General features: G+C 43.4%; 2 protein-coding genes across 3 annotated transcripts in view; one reads left to right on the plus strand and one right to left on the minus strand.

Annotated features, from left to right (window-relative positions):
• Positions 1-11,505: 11,505 nt before the first annotated feature.
• Positions 11,506-13,965, minus strand: LOC136311173 (uncharacterized). Its single transcript, XM_066240389.1, has 2 exons — positions 13,427-13,965; positions 11,506-11,642 (listed from the first exon to the last, which is right to left on the minus strand). Exons 1-2 carry the CDS (start codon positions 13,963-13,965, stop codon positions 11,555-11,557), a joined length of 627 nt encoding a protein of 208 aa, XP_066096486.1. The 3' UTR covers positions 11,506-11,554.
• The window catches only part of ENTPD7 (ectonucleoside triphosphate diphosphohydrolase 7), a 55,004-nt gene continuing 49,521 nt past the window's right edge, over positions 13,738-19,220 (plus strand). The window contains exons 1-3 of one of the 2 annotated variants that reach the window (XM_066240134.1): positions 13,738-13,866; positions 14,132-14,234; positions 15,364-15,546. In XM_066240134.1, coding sequence (XP_066096231.1) covers positions 14,227-14,234; positions 15,364-15,546 — 191 coding nt within the window. In that variant the 5' untranslated portion in view covers positions 13,738-13,866; positions 14,132-14,226. Of the gene's footprint in view, positions 14,005-14,131; positions 14,235-15,363; positions 15,547-19,220 lie in introns of both variants that reach the window. The other variant, XM_066240135.1, reaches the window with a different exon arrangement.

A 19,220-nucleotide genomic window follows, 5' to 3' on the forward strand; every position in this document is an offset into this window, starting at 1 on the left:
TTTGGGCTATCTCACAAATAAGCCTTCTTTTCTCCTAACAATAACCTTACTTTAGGCATGTTATAATGACCTCAATTATTTTATGAACTTTGTATCATAAAGAGTAAACTTAAATGTTTTTTAATTTCTTAAGTAAAATGGCTAGAATTACAAAACTTTCCTTGAATATTATCAAATAACGTAATGTCTTTTGTCCTTGACATACAAATAAGATAAGCTATCAGCAGGGGATGAGGTTTGGGTTATTTATCCAAGTACTTATGATGTATTTTTAATGCTCTGTGGTATTGAATTCTTCATAAATGTAGGATATATTCTCAAAGCAACTAGCTAGGATTATGGAGGCAGCAAACATTATCAACAACATCACTGACAGAAAACTAATTATGGCAGCAGATGTGAACCTCAAATCAAATCCATGAAACTTGAAACCGTGAGTTACTTCTGTGATTTCCTTGGCTGTTCTCCAGGTCCTATTCCCATTTTTTTACTCTTTACTACTAGCGCAGCCTAGTCTTCTGCCTTAAACAATGCTCATTTCTTCAATGCCTCTTTTAATCAGTCAAGTCTCTCTTCTTCACCCCTTGGCCTTTCTTGCCTTTTCATCTTACTAATTACAAACTAGCATATAAAAGCCCCAACGTTTACATCGACTGCAACAAAGGAGATAATCAGATATTTTAGGAAGTGGAAAGTTATATTCACAGTGACAAAGGTAAATTGTTTCACCTTTGGATTTAATTCCCTGCCTTTGAGAGTTACTTATTGGGCTTCTGTTACATGTGTGCCCAGCAGTGTGCTAAGGGGCGGAGCAGGATGAGGAGAGGCAGATAGTGCAAAAAAGGGAATGAAATTTGCAGTTGTTGGTGAAAAAGGATGTGCATGCACTATACAACAACAATTACAACTAACTTCTATGAAGGGCTTACTATGTGCCAGCCAACATATATATTTCTTTTAATCTTATGTGGCTCTATATTATTTACTGCTACAGAACAAATTACTAGAAAACATCATAGCTTCAAACAGAAATTAATTTATTATAAGTTTCTATGGGTGAGGAATTTGATAGTGACTTAGATGAGTCATTATGGCTTCGGCTATCTCATGAAGTTTTAGTCAAGATGTTGGCTGGAACTACAGTTATCTGAAGGTTTGACTATGGCTGGAGAATCCACCTCCACAATGGCTCACTCACACGACTGTCAGGTTGATGCTGGCTGTTGGCAGGCCTCACTCCAGAGAGCTGCTTAGGGGGCCTCATGACATGTAGCACATGGTACCGCTTTCTTAGAAAATTATTGCATGTCTTTTATATATATATATATATATATATATATTTTTTTTTTTTTTTCATTTTTCTGAAGCTGGAAACAGAGAGAGACAGTCAGACAGACTCCTGCATGCGCCCAACCGGGATCCACCCGGCACGCCCACCATGGGGCGACGCTCTGCCCACCAGGGGGCGATGCTCTGCCCATCCTGGGCATCGCCATGTTGCAACCAGAGCCATTCTAGCGCCTGAGGCAGAGGCCACAGAGCCATCCCCAGCGCCGGGGCCATCTTTGCTCCAATGGAGCCTTGGCTGCGGGAGGGGAAGAGACAGACAGAGAGGAAAGCGCGGCGGAGGGGTGGAGAAGCAAATGTGCGCTTCTCCTGTGTGCCCTGGCCGGGAATCGAACCCGGGTCCCCCGCACGCCAGGCCGACGCTCTACAGCTGAGCCAACCGGCCAGGGCCTGCATGTCTTTTTAATTATAGTTATTCTAGTGGGTATGGAGTAGTATCTCATTGTAGTTTTAGTTTGCATTTCTCTAGTGACTAATGATATTGAACATCTCATGTGCTTATTTTGCCATCTGTATATCTTTCTGATGAGGTGTCCATATTTTTTTGTCTAATTTATAATTGGGTTATTTGTTGTCTTATTAGTGAGGTTTTTTGTTGTTGTTGTTGTTGTTTTACAGAGAGAGAGCGTCAGAGAGAGGGATGGATAGGGACAGACAGACAAGAATGGAGAGAGATGAGAAGCATCAATCATCAGTTTTTCGTTGCAACACCTTAGTTGTTCATTGATTGATTTCTCATATTTGCCTTGACCGCAGGCCTTCAGCAGACCGAGTAATCCCTTGCTCGAGCCAGCAACCTTGGGTCCAAGCTGGTGAGCTTTTGCTCAAATCAGATGAGCCCGTACTCAAACTAGCAACCTCAGGGTCTCGAACCTGGGTCCTCCGCATCCTAGTCCGACGCTCTATCCACTGTGCCACCACCTGGTCAGGCATGTTTTTTGTTTTTAATTAATTATTTTTTACAGAGACAGTGAGTCAGAGAGAGGGACAGACAGACAGGAACGGAAAGAGATGAGAAGCATCAATCATTAGTTTTTCATTGCGCATTGCAACACCTTAGTTGTTCACTGATTGCTTTCTCATACGTGCCTTGACCTCAGGCCTTCAGCAGGCCGAGTAACCCCTTGCTGGAGCCAGCGACCTTGGGTTCAAACTGGTGGGCTTTTGCTCAAACCAGATGAGCCCACGCTCATCTTTTTGTTCTTTTAGTTTTAATGAAGATAAAGTTATGAAGTTTTTCTTTTGTGGATATTGCTTTTGCTTTTGAACCTAAAATTTTTTTGTTAAACCGAAGATCACTAAGACTTTCTCCTATTTTTTTTTTACAAGTTATACAGTATTAGCCCTTACACTTAGGGCTTTGATTTATTTCAAATTAATTTTTTATATGTGATAAGGTTTTTCATTAGCTTTCAGTTTTTATTTAATAATATGTCTTTCAGATCTTCTCATATATAAAGAACTTCCTTATTCATTTTTAGAGCCAAATACCTGTGGTGAGGGAGCTTAAATTCTAGTTGCAGGGAGACAGACAATAAACCAATAAGAAAAACATGTTGTATGTAAAATGGTGATTAGGCAAGGAAAATGGTGATACAGGAAGTGTGAGTGGGAAGGAAAGTTATAATTTTAAACACGATGGTTAGAGGGGGTAAAAAGGGATTCCTGGACCCAATTCCAGTGTGTGTGCATGTGCGTGTGTGTGTGTGTATGTGTGTGTGTAGACTTCCTCACACAAACAAGTAATTCTAAGGACACCAGCAGGGTGTCCGACAATTCAACTCAATTCTACCACAATCTACCCAGAGATTGAATCATATTCCACAGGAAAACGGCTTAGTTCCACAAGGCCATCCTCCACTTCAGACACCAGTCACAACCCCAGGTTGTTACCTGTGCTTCTGACCAACTGGCTACAAATTGGAGCTTCCAATGACTCCCTCCAACTGAGGATGCCAATCACAAGGTCAGATGTTACCTATACTACTGACTATAAATCAGAGGTTCCTAAGACCTACCCCTTGGGTTTGATTAATTTCCTAGAATGGTTCACAGAACTCAGGAGAACACAACTTACTCAATAGATTACTGACTTATTACAAAAGATATTAAAGGATATGAATCAACAGCCAGATGAAGAGATATGTAGGGAGAGGTCCTGAATGAAGACCTCTCTGTCCTCCTGACGCTTGGGACATGGCACAGTTGCATACAGAAGCATTCTGGTTCCCCAGTGTGGAAGCTCTCTGGAAAAGGACCAATGAGCTGTCCTTCTAGGTTTTTATGTATTCATGATTCACTAAGTTATTGGCCATTGGTGAGAATTCAACCTCAAGTCCCATCCCCATTCCTTGAAATCAGGGGTAGGGCAGGACGTTCCAGTCCTCTTATCACATGGTTGGCTCCTACTGACATCCATTTCATACTGTTGGGTGGAGTCCAAAAGTCACATCAGTAACATAAAAAAAGAGACATTACTGTTGCTCTCATCAGGAAATTCCAAGGGGATTGGGAGCTGTGAGCCAAGGACTGTGGATGAAGACCAAATACACCTCAGAAATATGTTTGGCTCATCTGAATGACTATATTTCTTATAAGTCATAATATCACAGTGGGTCTCACTGAGAAGTTGATGCTTTAGTAAATACTGAAGGAGGTTAGAAAACAAAGCTTTCGGTAGGGAGAACAGATGTACAAAAGCTCTGGAGAAAGGAACACTAATTACAAAACGCAAAGCAAGAGAGGACCTGTCATGTTCTAGAAACAGTAAGGAGGCCTGTGTGGCTGATGTAGAGCCGAGCAAAGGGAATAATAGAAATGAGTTTAAGGAAGTTAGAGGTGTGTATGTTGTAGGTTGTTATGAGGAATAGAGCTTTCACTCTGAGGTGAGAAGGTACTAGAGTTGGAAGGAGTAACATCTTATTTACACTTAAAAGGATCATGTTGATTGTAGTGTTCAGAATAGACTGTAGGGGGCAAGGGTGGCATAGAAAGACCAGGTAGGAGGCTACTGCAATAATTCAGTAAGAAATGGTAGTAGTTTGGACCAGGGTGGTAGCACTGAAGTTAGTAAGAAATGGCTTGTTTCTGGATATATTTTTAAGGTCATGCCAACAGGTTTTGCTCATGGACTGGATGAGGGGTTGGGAGCAAGAGAGGGATTAAGGATAACTCCCAAGATTTTGGACCTGAGCATGTGGAAGAATGGAGTATTTTTTTACCCCTTTACTAACAATATATTATCAAACAGTTAAATCTTTTCCAGGGTGATAATTTGTTAGCCAACTGTAGACAAATAATCCCGGACTCTCTCATAGGCCCCTTTCTGCAGTTCTGTCTGCTACCTTGCATGGGTCTCTTCTCTTTTTTTATCTTTTACTTTTTTCCTTACCAGAACTCCCCAAACCCAGTCTCTAGAGCAGGGGTCTCCAAACTTTTTACACAGGGGGCCAGTTCACTGTCCCTCAGACCGTTGGAGGGCTGCCAAATACAGTGGTCCTCTCACTGACCACCAATGAAAGAGGTGCCCCTTCTGGAAGTGCAGTGGGGGCTGGATAAATGGCTTCAGGGGGCCACATTGCAGCCCGCGGGCCGTAGTTTGGGGATGCCTGCTCTAGAGAGAATGCTCAAACTTCCTGTATTATATTAGGCAGAATAATTTATCTTGGTCTAAACTTCTCCCATTTAGTCTAAGCCAAGGAGATCCCACTTTCTCTAACCAAACGTACTCATTGAGGTCTAAAACCTAGATATTCTGTCTTCCTACCAGGTAACTGGTAGCAAGTCCACTCAAACAGCTGCCAGCTTTTGAAACAGTTATTCTTGTCCTCATAGAAGTATACATGAGCAAAGTGCTATAAGAACAAAGAGGAAAAAGGCCTAAGCTGACTGAGAGAGTGCACAGAAGAAGTGACATTTGAACTGTGTTTTGAGGGATAAGTAGGAGTTCATTTAGCAGAGGAATGAAAGTCATTTATGCAGAAGTAAGAGTAATTACAAAGGCACAAAGGTGAGAAAAGGCATAATTCTGAGACTTGTAAATATGGGTTGTAGGTAAGAATACCTATTGGGGTGCTTGGAAGATATTGGGGTCTATTTCACATTAGGCAACGTAAGCCACATGCATCAGGAGAAAACAGGTAACAATCCCCTGATTCAAGTGACTTAAAAATAAGAACAATAATAAATTTAGTGTCTCAAATAATGAATCCCTTGGTAAAGCTGCTCCCGTGTTGGTTAACTTAGCAACTTAATGATATTGTCAAGGACCCAGGTTTTTCCTGTATTTCTATTCTGATATTCCCAGGCTTGTCCCCCCAGCATAGCTGTAAGACACTATAGCAGACATATCTTAAAAATTACTTTCTTAGGTAGAACAAGGGTTTTTCTTTTCTTTCTCTCGTGTAAACTTTTTATTGACTTACACTCTTTTGAGTTTGTAGAAAACCTTTCCCAGAAATGTCTTTTCTTCTCCTCTTATTTCTTCCAACAGCTGATTTCCTTTCAATATCATTGGCTAGATTGCATCATACGTCCAGGCTTAATATTTGGTGAGGGAATGGGCCACCATGATTGACTTAGACCAACTATAGTTACTCCCTGGGGCTGCGTTGGAGCCTAGCACTCTAGCACATGGCAAAGTATAGGAGTATAGTTATGCAAATGAAATTGGGATTCTGGCCTGACCAGGCGGTGGCGCAGTGGATAGAGCGTCGGACTGGGATGCGGAAGTACCCAGGTTCGAGACTCCGAGGTCCCGCGCGGGCTCATCTGGCTTGAGCAAAGAGCTCGCCAGCTTGGACCCAAGGTCGCTGGCTCCAGCAAGGGGTTACTCGGTCTGCTGAAGGCCCACGGTCAAGGCACATGTGAGAAAGCAATCAATGAACAACTAAGAAGTCGCAACGCACAACGAGAAACTGATGATTGATGCTTCTCATCTCTCTCTGTTCCTGTCTGTCTGTCCCTGTCTATCTCTGCCTCTGTAAAAAAAAAAAAAAAGAAATTGGGATTCTGTTATCAAGGTGGAAGAGAGATTGTTGGTTTTTTCGGTAGGCAGTCAGCAGAATCTCCCACACCATGCCAAGGGACTTGGACTATATCCCATTGGGATGGGGAATCACGGAAAGATTTTTTTTTTTTTGTATTTTTCTGAAGCTGGAATCGGGGAGAGACAGTCAGACAGACTCCCGCATGCGCCTGACCGGGATCCACCCGGCACGCCCACCAGGGGCGATGCTCTGCCCCTCTGCCGTGACCAGAGCCACTCTAGCGCCTGAGGCAGAGGCCATAGAGCCACCCCCAGCGCCCGGGCCATCTTTGCTCCAATGGAGCCTTGGCTGCGGGAGAGGAAGAGAGAGACAGAGAAGAAGGAGGGGGAGGGGGAGGGAGAAGCAAATGGGCGCTTCTCCTATGTGCCCTGGCCGGGAATCAAACCCGGGTGCCCCGCACGCCAGGCCGACGCTCTACTGCTGAGCCAACCGGCCAGGGCCGGAAAGATTTTAAAACAGGAAGAGGTATGGTTGTATTTCACTAGATACTATAATGGAGGGGTACCGCGGAGGGGCATGGATCTGGAGGCCGTGCCACAAGTTAGAAGCCTTCATCAGAAGATATTGGAGATTTTTAGGCACTTGAATTAAGAACATCTAGTGACTAATTGGATAGAATGGTGAAAGGATGTAGAAGGAAGACATTCTACAATGACTGCAGATTTCTGCTTAGGTGAATCATAGGGTATTTAATCAAAGTTGGGAATATAAACAGGTTTGGGTAGATAAGGTAAAGAGAAAATGAACTTGGTCTTGGACAGTGAGTGATGTGCCTTCAAGACACATGAAGAGAGATGAATAAAACTTGGAAGAGAGAGTGCAGACCACATTGCTTAAACTCCTTTAGAGGTTAGGGCAGAATGGAGTGTGGAATGAAGGAAAATTGGTGAAAGAAATAAAGCAACGCAGACAATTGACACCTCGTGTGGGACTGGTTTGGCTGATTTTGCTCAGGGCTGGGTAGAGTCAAGAACTGCCCAAGAAAATTGCAAATATAATTGTAGACAAGCCTTTAAAAAGCAGTTAAAAACCTGTTTTGAAATATGGATTTCTGTAATTTGTTTCAACATGTTGAGTTACAGCAAATGACATGGAGAAATGATCTCACCTCCCCCCCCCCCCCTTTTTTTTTGGCTCTCTGACTGGAAACCTCAGAACTTAGCCCAGTGAGCTGTTAATCAGATAAACACTGCAGGCTTTTGTAAAGAATCACGCTTTACAAATGCCTGAAGTTAGATGGACTTATTGAAGGAAGTATTGTCCAAACCAGGCAGACAAAAAAGTATAAGGAGAAAGTGTTGGGATTAAAATGTAGGGTCTTTTTCTGTTTTATTATAGTAGTTATGAACTGTAAATTAGATGTTTCAATGCATCTTCAAGTTCTAAGTTAATACAGTTCATAAACCATATGAATTAAGTACTGTTTAAGACATAAGTAGGAATTTTATTTCCATTCAAAAACACCCATTTGGTGGAACACTGGAATTTGAAATACATGTAGATTAGACCTAGAACTGCACAGTTGGCAGGCAACAATAATTAAAAAAAAAAATTAAAGCGATTTGTTTTTTCCATGTCTATTTTGTCTGGGTATTGAAGCGGGCTCTGGAATAATAAAAATACCTGACATTTGTATAGTTTTGTGGTTAAACATGACTTTCTGCAACTATTTTACTCAATGTGATTTCTGAGGGTTCAGATAACATATTAACACTTGAAGAAGAATAGGGACTGAGAGACAGAGATGACCATTGTAACTGATGATTGCAGCATCTGAGATCTTGCTCCCCAACATATGTTGTCAGTTTAGCTCAAATGAACTCTTATAAACATTCTCTATAGGTTTTTTTTTTTTTTTCCCTGAAGCTGGAAACAGGGAGAGACAGTCAGACAGACTCCCGCATGCGCCCGACCGGGATCCACCTGGCACGCCCACCAGGGGGCGACGCTCTGCCCACCAGGGGGCGATGCTATGCCCCTTCGGGGCGTCACTCTGCCGCAACCAGAGCCACTCTAGCACCTGGGGCAGAGGCCAAGGAGCCATCCCCAGCGCCCGCCCGGGCCATCCTTGCTCCAATGGAGCCTTGGCTGCGGGAGGGGAAGAGAGAGACAGAGAGGAAGGAGGGGAGGGGGGTGGAGAAGCAAATGGGCGCTTCTCCTATGTGCCCTGGCCGGGAATCGAACCCGGGTCCCCCGCACGCCAGGCTGACGCTCTACCGCTGAGCCAACCAGCCAGGGCCAACATTCTCTATAGGTCTGGACGTTTCTCACCTCGACACAGGTACGGGGGGGGGGGGGGTCTGTTCCACCTGCAGCTACTTGCCATTCCATGTAGAGCAGGACGACAGCAGGCAGGCCAGGGCCCGGTCGGTTTGATCAGAACATAAACCTGGACTCTGAACCTGCACACACTCATGAGAATTGCCAGTACCTTGTGTTCAGGATGGTCCTAGAGATCATTATGTGCTCCGAATCTCTTAAGTTGATCACATTTCCTTTCATTTTTTTTTTCAGATGTCTACATGAAAACACAAACTTCACTGAAATATATACGGCATCTGAAAGAAAAAAAAAAGAAGAAACTGACAATTGAGGGAGAAAGACAAGTTAGGAAGTGCTGAGACCAGCTCAGCTGTGGGTGTGCACGAAAGGAAGGCACTGCAGGACTTCAGAAAAACACACAAGACACAACATAGAGAAAAGATGGGTACAGGGGACTCCCAGCCTCTAAGACTGAGAGCCCAGCTCTCTGCAGCTTCATTATATTTATTGGTCTCTTTGCTCATCAAGCAAATTAGCAGAGCTTGGGTCAAATTAGTCTACAATGGATTCAGGTGCAGAGAAATATGACCAACCGATGCCCCCCAGGCATATAGGAAAATAGCTATAGGGACCAGCTCCTTCCATAAACAATGTTAGTAGTGCTTGCCGGAGCAGCGTTCTGCCCCCCACAGAACTTGGCGGTCCATTTTCCTACATATCCCCTTTTTTGTTTTTGTATAGCTGCATAAGCAGTTTTTACCAGCCTTCTTCTGCACCAATTGTTGGAGGATTTATTATGAACATCTGAGGACTAAAGAAAAACATATTAAAATAATACATATCCCAATGAGAACTCCCAATAATCCAGCACCCCATTGTTTTATCCAAGAAATACGATTGCGGGATTGCAGACCATCAGAATAGCAGTATGGTTGTAATCAGACACACGCCATCCTAAAACTTTATGGGAATTGCAGGTCTCATTCTCCTTGCTACAGTCTCGAACTGCATACCCCTTGGGGGCCCAGTTGATCACAGTTCCACAGGAACCATTAAGTAGCAAAATACTACTGGGCCCGTGACAGTCTTCCCAATGCATTTTTTTCAATGGATGGAGTCTAAAGTGTAGGAATGGGCAGCTGTAGCATTGCATGCAGCTAAGGGTCCTGCAAGATTAGTAAGCGAATGAATGAGTGATACAGAAAAGGAAGCGGCATTATCGGACAGTTTGGTATAATTGAGAAAAATGATTAATAAGAGGTTGTGGTTAAGAAGGTTTTAACAAAGCTGTTTCAATCATACTAGGGTTTCCACGCAAAAAAGAATAAAGAAGAGAGCTCACGTGTCATAATTCCCACTTTTAGGCAAAGCCGATTAATATCTCCTAATAATTTCTGTAAATCATTTAAGGTCTTAATGCTATCTCTGCATATTTGCATTTTTTGGGGGGTCGTATTGTAGTGCAGTCTACGATAGCTCGGGACAGTCTGTTAAATCTTTTCAGGTGCTATTTTTAAGCCAACAATTTGCACCTGTTTCTCTAAAGCAGACTAGACTTTAGTTAATTCTTCTTGGTTTCTTGCTGCTACAAGAATATCATCCATATAATGGAGGATGTAGCACTGAGGGAATTGTGACCGAATAGGTTCCAGGGCTTTAGCTACAAAGTTTTGACAAATAGTAGGGCTGTTAAGCATGCCTTGTGGCAATACTTTCCACCAAAATCTTTTCATTGGCTCTTTAGCATTAAGGGAAGGTACAGAAAAGGCAAAATTTTCTCTATCTTCCTGTGCCAAAGGTAAAATGAAAAAACAATCTTTTAAATCAATCACTACTAAGGGTCATTCCTTAGGTATTAAAGATGGATTTGGTTACCCTGGTTGTAAAGCTCCCATAGGTTGAATTACTGCATTTACTGTATGTAAATCTGTCAAAAATCTCCACTTTCCCGATTTCTTCTTAATCACAAACACTGGAGAATTCCATGAGCTAAATGATTCCTCAAGTGTCCTTTTTCTAATTGCCCTAATACTAATTCTTGAAAAGCCTCCGATTTTTCTTTAGTTAACAGCCACTGTTCAATCCAAACATGCTTATCTGTTATCTGTTTTAAAGGCACTGCTTGGGATTTAGAGAGGAGGCTTTTGTGAACAGTAATTACTAGAGAAGATGTGACAAATACTCTATTCCTTGTCTATGGCCTCTTATTTTAGGCTGTCTAAAAGTTTCGATTCACTGGCTTTAGCCCCGCCAGCCTTCAACAATTGTTTTAAGAGACAGATATAGGCCCTGGCCAGTTGGCTCAGTGGTAGAGCGTCAGCCTGGTGTGCAGGAGTCTTGGGTTCGATTCCCGGCCAGGGCACACAGGAGAAGCGCCCATCTGCTTCTCCACCCCTCCTCCTCTCCTTCTCTCTGTCTCTCTCTTTCCCTCCCGCAGCCAAGGCTCCATTGGAGCAAAGTTGGCCTGAGTGCTGAGGATGGCTCTATGGCCTCTGCCTCAGGCGCTAGAATGGCTCTGGTTTCAACAGAGCATCGCCCCCTGGTGGGCATGCTGGGTGGATTCCCATCGGGAGCATGCAGGAGTCTGTCTGACTGCCTCCCTGTTTCCAAATTCAGAAAAATACCAAAAAAAAAAAAAAATACTTAAAAAAAAAAATTGAGAGAGAGAGAGAGAGACAGATACAGGGACGGAATTTCATAACACTGTCCCCATCCCCCATTGTTACCCTGTATTTTTCTGAGGGTGTCCTTACCACTTTCCTGTGACGGACTGAACTGAGGCCTCTATTTCCCCTTGCGATCCAGCAGTTACTTCCTTTATCACTCTGGCGATCCTTCTTCCAATCGGGTCACTGTTCCAATCGGGTCCCTGTTCCAGTCGGGTCCCTGTTCCGGTGCTACTTGCCGAGGCAGCAGGACTTGGCGTTCCGAAGTCCACACCAACGACTTGTCTCAGGGCTGTAGTTTAATCTATCAGCCATTTTCCTACAAGGAAGCCAATTAGGTTGGGAGGTAATAGAAGGAAAAACAATACCATTGATCCTTGAACAACAAAGGGCTTAGGGGTGCTGACCCTATGCAGTTGAAAATTCCTATATAACTTAAAAAAATGTATTTCTTGATTTTAGAGAGAAAAAAAGGAGAGAGAGAGAGACAGAAATATCAACCTGTTTGTGTATGCACCCTGACCAGGGTTCAAACTGGCAACCTTTGTGCATCTGGATGTCACTCTTGAGTCTAACCAATTGAGTCATCCAACCAGGGCCGCATATTACTTTTGACTCCCTCAAAACTTAACTATTAATAGCCTACTGTTAACCACAAGCCTTACAGATAACATAAATAGTCCATGAACACATTTTTTGTATATGTATTATATATACACTGTATTCTTACAATAAAATAGCTAGAGGAAATAAAATGTTATTTAAATCATAAAGAAAATACGTTATAATACTGTACATATTTATTGAAAAAAATCTATGTGTAAGCAGACCTCTTCAGTTCAAACCGGTGTTGTTCAAGGGTCAACTGTAGTCATGAGACACAATATAAAAACTGGATAATGGCCAGACATGACAGTTAGAACTCTGACCCACAACCTGTGCAGCAATCAGCCTAGAACTCGACTGGTCAAAAGACTGTTTCCCTATTTTTTGCCCCTCCTCCTCCAACTCAGGACCAATCAGAGAAAGCCAAATATGCTCCCCCCCCCAACACAATTACATAATTTGCCGTTTCTAGTTAATCGCCTCCAGCTTCTTCATGCTAGTACTCTCAAATCAGAGCGTGCGAGAAACCTTCCTCCCCCCCCTTTTTCATTTTTAGCTTTCCCACTCCCGATACCCTTGAGTCTCTGCCCGACGCAAGTGATGGTGGCTGACTGTCTTGTTATAGCAGGTGTGGAATAAATAGCCTCTTTTTGTTCTTATTTGAGAGTTGTCTTCGTTTAATTCCACAGTTATTCACTTATATATCATATATTAGTGTATTTTATGTGCCAGGCAGTGCCCAGCATTGGATGTGGAAGCAGATAGTTCCCCGCCCTCAAGAATATTCTGTCCACTTTGACAGACACATAAACAGCATTGTAATTCAATGTGATAAACGGAACAATAGGCATATATAAAGGGGTGTAGGTCAAGCAAGTCTTTTAGAAGAGGTAACACTTAAGCAGAGTGCTCAGTGATGGGTAGGATTTGGCCTGGCTAAGAGGGAAGGATATGCAAGACAGCTGAAGGGGTTGAATGGAGGCAGAATGAGCAAAACCAAAGAAGGCTGAAACCCCAGAGCTGCGTTGCTGGAGCATAAGGGAGATAAGGAGCAGCAGAAGATACTGCACGGGCGGGTCGTGGACAGCCATATTATGTGCCACGTTTGTAAGGAGCTGGACTTTATCCTTTCCAAGTAGCTTCCTCCCGGAAATGAAACGGCTTGTGTAAGCAAGGAGGGAAAAACAAAAACCCAGCATTAAGGAAACATTACGTTTGTATATATTACTGTAAGGTCTGGTCAGGTATGGACACAGCTGCTCATTATGTGTGGCATACAGTAGACAGTCAATTAATGTTGAATGAATGGATATATGCGCTTCAGTGTAGACCTCACTGTCTCCAAGAGAACAGGCCGAGGCATCAGTTTGGGAGGCTATAGAAAAGGTTTGAGGTGGAGAACTGTCATTCTGCCGGGCAGGTTTGGTGGACACAAAACCTCTAATAGATTATAGGCAAGGGATGCACCACTGTCGCAGACACCCGAGCCCCACCCACCGGTGTCGCCGTGTCCTGGAAGCTGCTGTGGAGAAAGCAGCGGACGGACTAATCCGGCCGCCGAGAGGGGACCCTGAGCAGGGATCCCGGAGCAGGGATCCCGGAGCTCCCGTACCGCTCACCTGTGAGCCCTCCGCCCGCCCCTCCAGGAGGAGCCGCCGCACGACGCCCTTCCGGATTGGATGCACTCGAAATCTTGGGGCGGGCATGAGAGGTCGAACACTCTTGGGGATTGGCCACCCTGACGGACGGACGCGCGGCCGACAGAGCTGGTTCGCCGGTGGCCCTAGAGCCCCTGTCAGACATTGGCTCCCTGCGGTTTCCTTGGGGACGTGGCGCCGCAATCGGCGCAGACCTTCTTCCGGCTGGGCTAGAGGCGGTGGACAGTCGTGCTGAACCGAGAGGAGAGGTGCTGAAGGCGCTGGCGGGCCGGTCGACCCGTGAGTGTAAACGCCGGAGGCTGCGGGGCCTGGAGGGACGTGAAGGGAAATGGGGAGCCTCACCCTGCCGCCTGAGGACTGCTGGTTTCTCGAGGACATCGCTGGCCCTTGAGAACGCCCCGGGCCCGGGGAGCTGGGGTAGGGTCAGCTGGGCCCCAGGAACCGGGGCGCACGTGTCTGGGGTGGGCGCGCTGGCCTTCTTATGGAAGTCTGGTTTAGCGGGCACTCCTGGAGGTAAGTCTGAAACCCAACCAACTCTTTCCAGGCTGCAGGCTTAGGAGATGTCGAGGACAAGGAGACCACCTTCTCAGGGCAAAAGGAAAAGGAGGTGACAGGTGTTGAGACCACTGAAGGGAACCCATGGCTAGGTAAGGCTGCGCACTTTCTCCTCAGCTGGGGGTTCGGTGGGGGGTGGCAGGCAGTTTGAGGGGTCCTGGGAGATTGTTACAAGTGAAGATTGCCCTAGGGCTGCACCTGAACTTTGCATCTGGACACATGGATGCAAAGATCAAAGTTGCAATCTTTTGAAGGCAGATAGAATGGTTTCCAGCCCATAACCCCGTACTCACTTTAGTGCTTGCTCAGCTCTGTAACGTGCTAGATTGTAGTGTTCTTTCAAATTGACATTTGAGAGGGGCTAGGTTTCTCTTGAAGAGGTTAAACAGATTTTTTTTTTTACAATGAACTTTGAAAAGAGGTCCTTTTGAATCAATATAGAAAGTGAACTTAACAATCGAATAAACTTTTCCATACATTGTAATGTTCTGAAGCTTTCAGAAAAGATTAATGTGGGTCTGTGAATATAGGACAGTTGTCAAATAGAGTAATCAGGGGGAAGATCCAGAACAGTATGTATGGTGTAAAACCAAAGGAATGGAGATTCACACACACACAGATGTATTTTACCATATATGATCCATATCTGTGCTTGTGTATACATAGAATATCCCTGGAAAAATACACAGAAACTGTGTAGTAATTGTTGCCTCTCAGAGGGAAATGGTTGGGTTAGGACACGAGACTCACTTTCCACTATGTATCCTTTTACACTGTTCGATTATTTTTTTTACTATGTGCATAAATTACTTATTAAAATATTTTTAAAAATCAGTTGAATAAGTTTTCTGACTATCCAGTTGTTTTTTTTGACAGCATTCTTGGTGGGCATGTTGAAGTACTCTGATTCTTCAGTGTTATGAGGTTGCTCAGGGAGACTGATGATCTTTTCATTAAAATAAGATTAATTCCTTGAATTGCACACCAAAGTGCAGACTTGGGAAAAAATCAGATAATATGTTTTCTGATTTATGTAGTAGAAGTACCATGAACCATATAAATCCCTTTTCTAAAATTTGATACTAAAAGAACATTAAAATTTCTGGTGGCATGAATTTTTGCCTTTATTAAGAAGGGGTTTAATCTATGTAGTTTAAAGGGTATTTTTTATTATTCAGTTGTAGAGACTTTTCTTACTTAATAATGTTTGTCTCATTTCAGGATCAGTTTTTCCTACCTCTGCCCAGCCTCCTGGTACTTTACTGTGCCCACAGTGAGTCCATTTCCCCGTCAGCGAGTGGCATTCCTAGGACTCTTTTTCATATCCTGTCTCCTTTTACTTATGTTAATCGTGGACTTTCGACATTGGGGTGCTTCATTACCACGAGACAGGCAATATGAAAGGTGAGTCAGCTTTAGATCACTTTGATCAGCTTTGCATTGAAGTCATAAATATTTTGATAAGCTGTTTTACACATAGCTACCTTTGACCCTTTTGGAGAATACTGCACTTTTATTAGTAAAATTGCATGCCACGGCCTGACCTGTGGTGGCGCAGTGCATAAAGCGTCAACCTGGAAACCCTGAGGTTGCCAGTTCAAAACCCTGGCTTGCCTGGTCAAGGCACATATGGGAGTTGATGCTTCCTGCTCCTCCCCCTTCTCTCTCTCTCTCTTCCCCCCCTCCTCTCTAAAAAGAATTTAAAAAAAATTGCATGCCACTTATTACATAAAGATCTTGACAACTTTTAGTTTTTATTTAGCAGTGATGATGCTACATTTTAACCATGAAAGGCATCTTTCTATTTTCTTGTTTTGGTGTGCTAACTTATTGTGTATATAAGTGTTTAGAATTGTTATGTACTCTTGTTGAATTGACCTTTTTTATCATTATTAGACTCTTTATCCCTGATTATATTCTTTGCTCTGAAATCTACTGGTCTGGTATTAATCTAGCTACTTGAGCATTCTTTTGATTAGTGTTAGCATGACAGATGGTTTTCCGTCTTTTAGTTTCAGCCTGTTTGTGTCTTTATATTTAAAGTGGGCGTCTTATAGGCAGTGTTTAACTGAGTTTTGTTTTTTATTGCAGCTACAATATCTGCCTTTTATTTGGGGTGTTTAAGCTGTTTGCATTTAATTTGATTATCAGTTAAGTTTAGGTTTAAATCTATCTGTCTTGCTATTTCTTTTCGGCTTGTCACATCTGTTCTTTGTTTTTCCTCTTTTTTTCCCTTTTGAATTGAGTACATATCTTATGATTCTGTTTTGTTTCCTTTGTTGGCTTATTAGATATTACTCTTTTTATATTTCTTTAGTGATTACTTTAGGATTTAGCCTTTGTAGTACATATCTTTTTTTTTGTATTTTTCTGAAGTTGGAAACGGGGAGGCAGTCAGACTCCCGCATGCGCCTGACCAGGATCCACCCGGCATGCCCACCAGGGGGCGACGCTCTGCTCATCTGGGCTGTCGCTCTGTTGCAACCAGAGCCATTCTAGCGCCTGAGGCAGAGGCCATGGAGCCATCCTCAGTGCCCGGGCCAACTTTGCTCCAGTGGAGCCTTGGCTGCGGGAGGGGAAGAGAGAGACAGAGAGGAAGGAGAGGGGGAGGGGTGGAGAAGCAGATGGGCGCTTCTCCTGTGTGCCCTGGCCAGGAATTGAACCCAGGACTCCTGCACGCCAGGCCGACGCTCTACCACTGAGCCAACCGGCCAGGGCCTGTAGTACATATCTTTAACTTAGCATTGTCTACCTTCACTTTAAGTAATATCATACCTCTTCACACATAGTATAAGAACCTGCCCCTTTGGTCTTGGTCTTTGTGCCATTGTTGCCATACATTTTACTTATCCATATGTTATAAGTGCCACCATATATTATTTTAAACATTCAGTTGTCTTGCCTGACCAGGCAGTGGTGCAGTGGATAGAGTATCGGCTTGGGATGCTGAAGACCCAGGTTCGAAACCCTGAGGTCGCCACATTGAGTGCGGCCTCACCAGCTTGAGTGTGGGGTTGCTGGCATGAACAAGGGGGTCACTGTCTCAGCTGGAGCCCCCCAGTCAAGTCACATATGAGAAAGCAATCAATGAACAACTAAGGTGCCGCAACTACGAGTTGATGCTTCTCATATCTCTCCCTTCCTGTCTGTCTGTCTCTCTCGCTCTCATTCTCACAAAAAAACAAACAAAAAAAACATTCAATTATCTTTTAAACAGATTTCAGAAATAAGAAGAAAAGGTTTGCATATTATTTCTGGGCCTCTTCATTACTTTGTGTAGATTCATATTTCCATCTACCACCATTTACCTTTTGCCTAAAGGACTTCCTTTAACATGTCTAGTAGTTTGTGTCTGTGATTGGTGAATTCTTTCAAATTTATATGACCTAAAAAGTATTTATTTTGCTTTCCTTTTAAAAGAAATGCTCATCTTTATTATATGCGTCTTAAGTGTCTGTTTGTCGCCGATAGCTTATTGGTTGCTTGCGTAACTGTACTAGCCAATGGGGTGAAGTTCCCACGGCATTCAAATAGTCCCGCCTTCTGGCATGCCACCTCACAAATTGAGGTTAAAGATTGGAGCAATTATTATGCTGTTAAGAAATCTTAACACCAGAAGGGGTCCTTGCAATGGTACAAGACTAGAGGTTCTCCAATTGAAAAATAATGTCATAATAGCTAAGTCTTTGGCTCCTCTAAAGGTGAAATACATATCATTCCAAGAATTGATTTGGCTCCATTTCAAACAGGGTTGCCGTTTCAATTGAGACGTAGACAATTTCCTGTAAAACTTGCCTTTGCTATGACCATCAATAAGTCTCAGGGCCAAACGCTTAAGCATGTTGGCATTTTTTTACCTGAGCCTGCATTTGGACACGGTCAACTTTATGTTGCCTGTTCAAGAGTTCATGAAAGAACAGACATAAAATTAAAAATAATTGATGGTCCTCTGCAAGGCGAGCTTAAAAATGATGGAAAGATCTACACAAGAAATGTTGTGTACAAAGAGATCTTTGACATGTGAATTAACATTTTATTATTTAAATCACCTTTATTTATTGAGCTAGTGGTGGCTCTTAAGAAATGTACCGCCAGTGGTTTCCTTCATTGCACTCTACTTTAAGCAATTAACCAAGTAGAAGGGGGAAACCCGGTGGGGCAGTAAGCAAAGGGGCGTCCTCGCCGCCTGCCCTGGGTAATTCAGTTTGAATTAGCAGACACCTTTGCACAAATCATTTTAATTACAATTTATAATATCTAGAACAGCGGTCATTTCGTATGACCGCCGGGCTTTCTAGTAGGATATAGATCTCCAGGATGAATAGTTTTCTTTTATTGCTTTAAAGATGATACTCTGTCTTTTGGCTTACATTCTCTTATTATTTTTATTTTTTGATTGATTTTAGAAAGAGAGAGAGATGGTGGGGAGGACCGGGAAGTATCAACACCTAGTAGTTGCTTCTCATATGTGCCTTGACCGGGCAAGCCAGGGGTTTCCAACTAGCGAGCCTAGCATTCCAGGCTGATGCTCTGTTCACTGTACCATCACAGGTCAGGCTGGCTTGCATTCTTTCTAAGGAGAAGTCTGTAGTCATTTTTATCTTCCTCCTCTCCCCTCCCCTCCCCTCCCCTCCCCTCCCCTCCCCTCCCCTCCCCTCCCCTCCCCTCCCCTCCCCTCCCCTCCCCTCCCCTCCCCTCCCCTCCCCTCCCCTCCCCTCCCTTCCCCTCCCCTCCCCTCCCCTCCCCTCCCCTCCCCTCCCCTTCATCCCATGTGTATTTTCCTCTGTCTGTTTTTAAGATATTCTTTTTATCACCGGTTTTAAGCAATTTTCTTATATGTTCATTGGTGGAGTTTATATCATGATTCTTGTGCTTGTGATTTTTTGATTATTGAATCTCTGGATTTATAATTTTTAATCAAATTTGGAAAAATTTTGACCATTCATTCAAATACTTTTTCTGTGCTCTCCTACTTTATCTTTGAACTCTCTAGTATGTTCTTCTGTAGATTCTAATAAGCTACCGTTAATTCCATCCAGTAAGAGCTGAATGATACCTCTTTTCACAGAAAATACATC

This window comes from Saccopteryx bilineata, chromosome 7 (genome assembly GCF_036850765.1).
Source record: "Saccopteryx bilineata isolate mSacBil1 chromosome 7, mSacBil1_pri_phased_curated, whole genome shotgun sequence".
Lineage (NCBI taxonomy): Eukaryota > Metazoa > Chordata > Mammalia > Chiroptera > Emballonuridae > Saccopteryx > Saccopteryx bilineata.

Excerpts from the sequence above, each read along its gene's own strand:
- LOC136311173 (XM_066240389.1), bottom strand. The coding sequence starts at position 13,965 with ATGTCCTCGAGAAACCAGCAGTCCTCAGGCGGCAGGGTGAGGCTCCCC. Across the intron at positions 11,643-13,426 it reads TCCAGGACACGGCGACACCG|GAAAATGGCTGATAGATTAA; the intron begins GTGGGTGGGGCT and ends GCTTCCTTGTAG.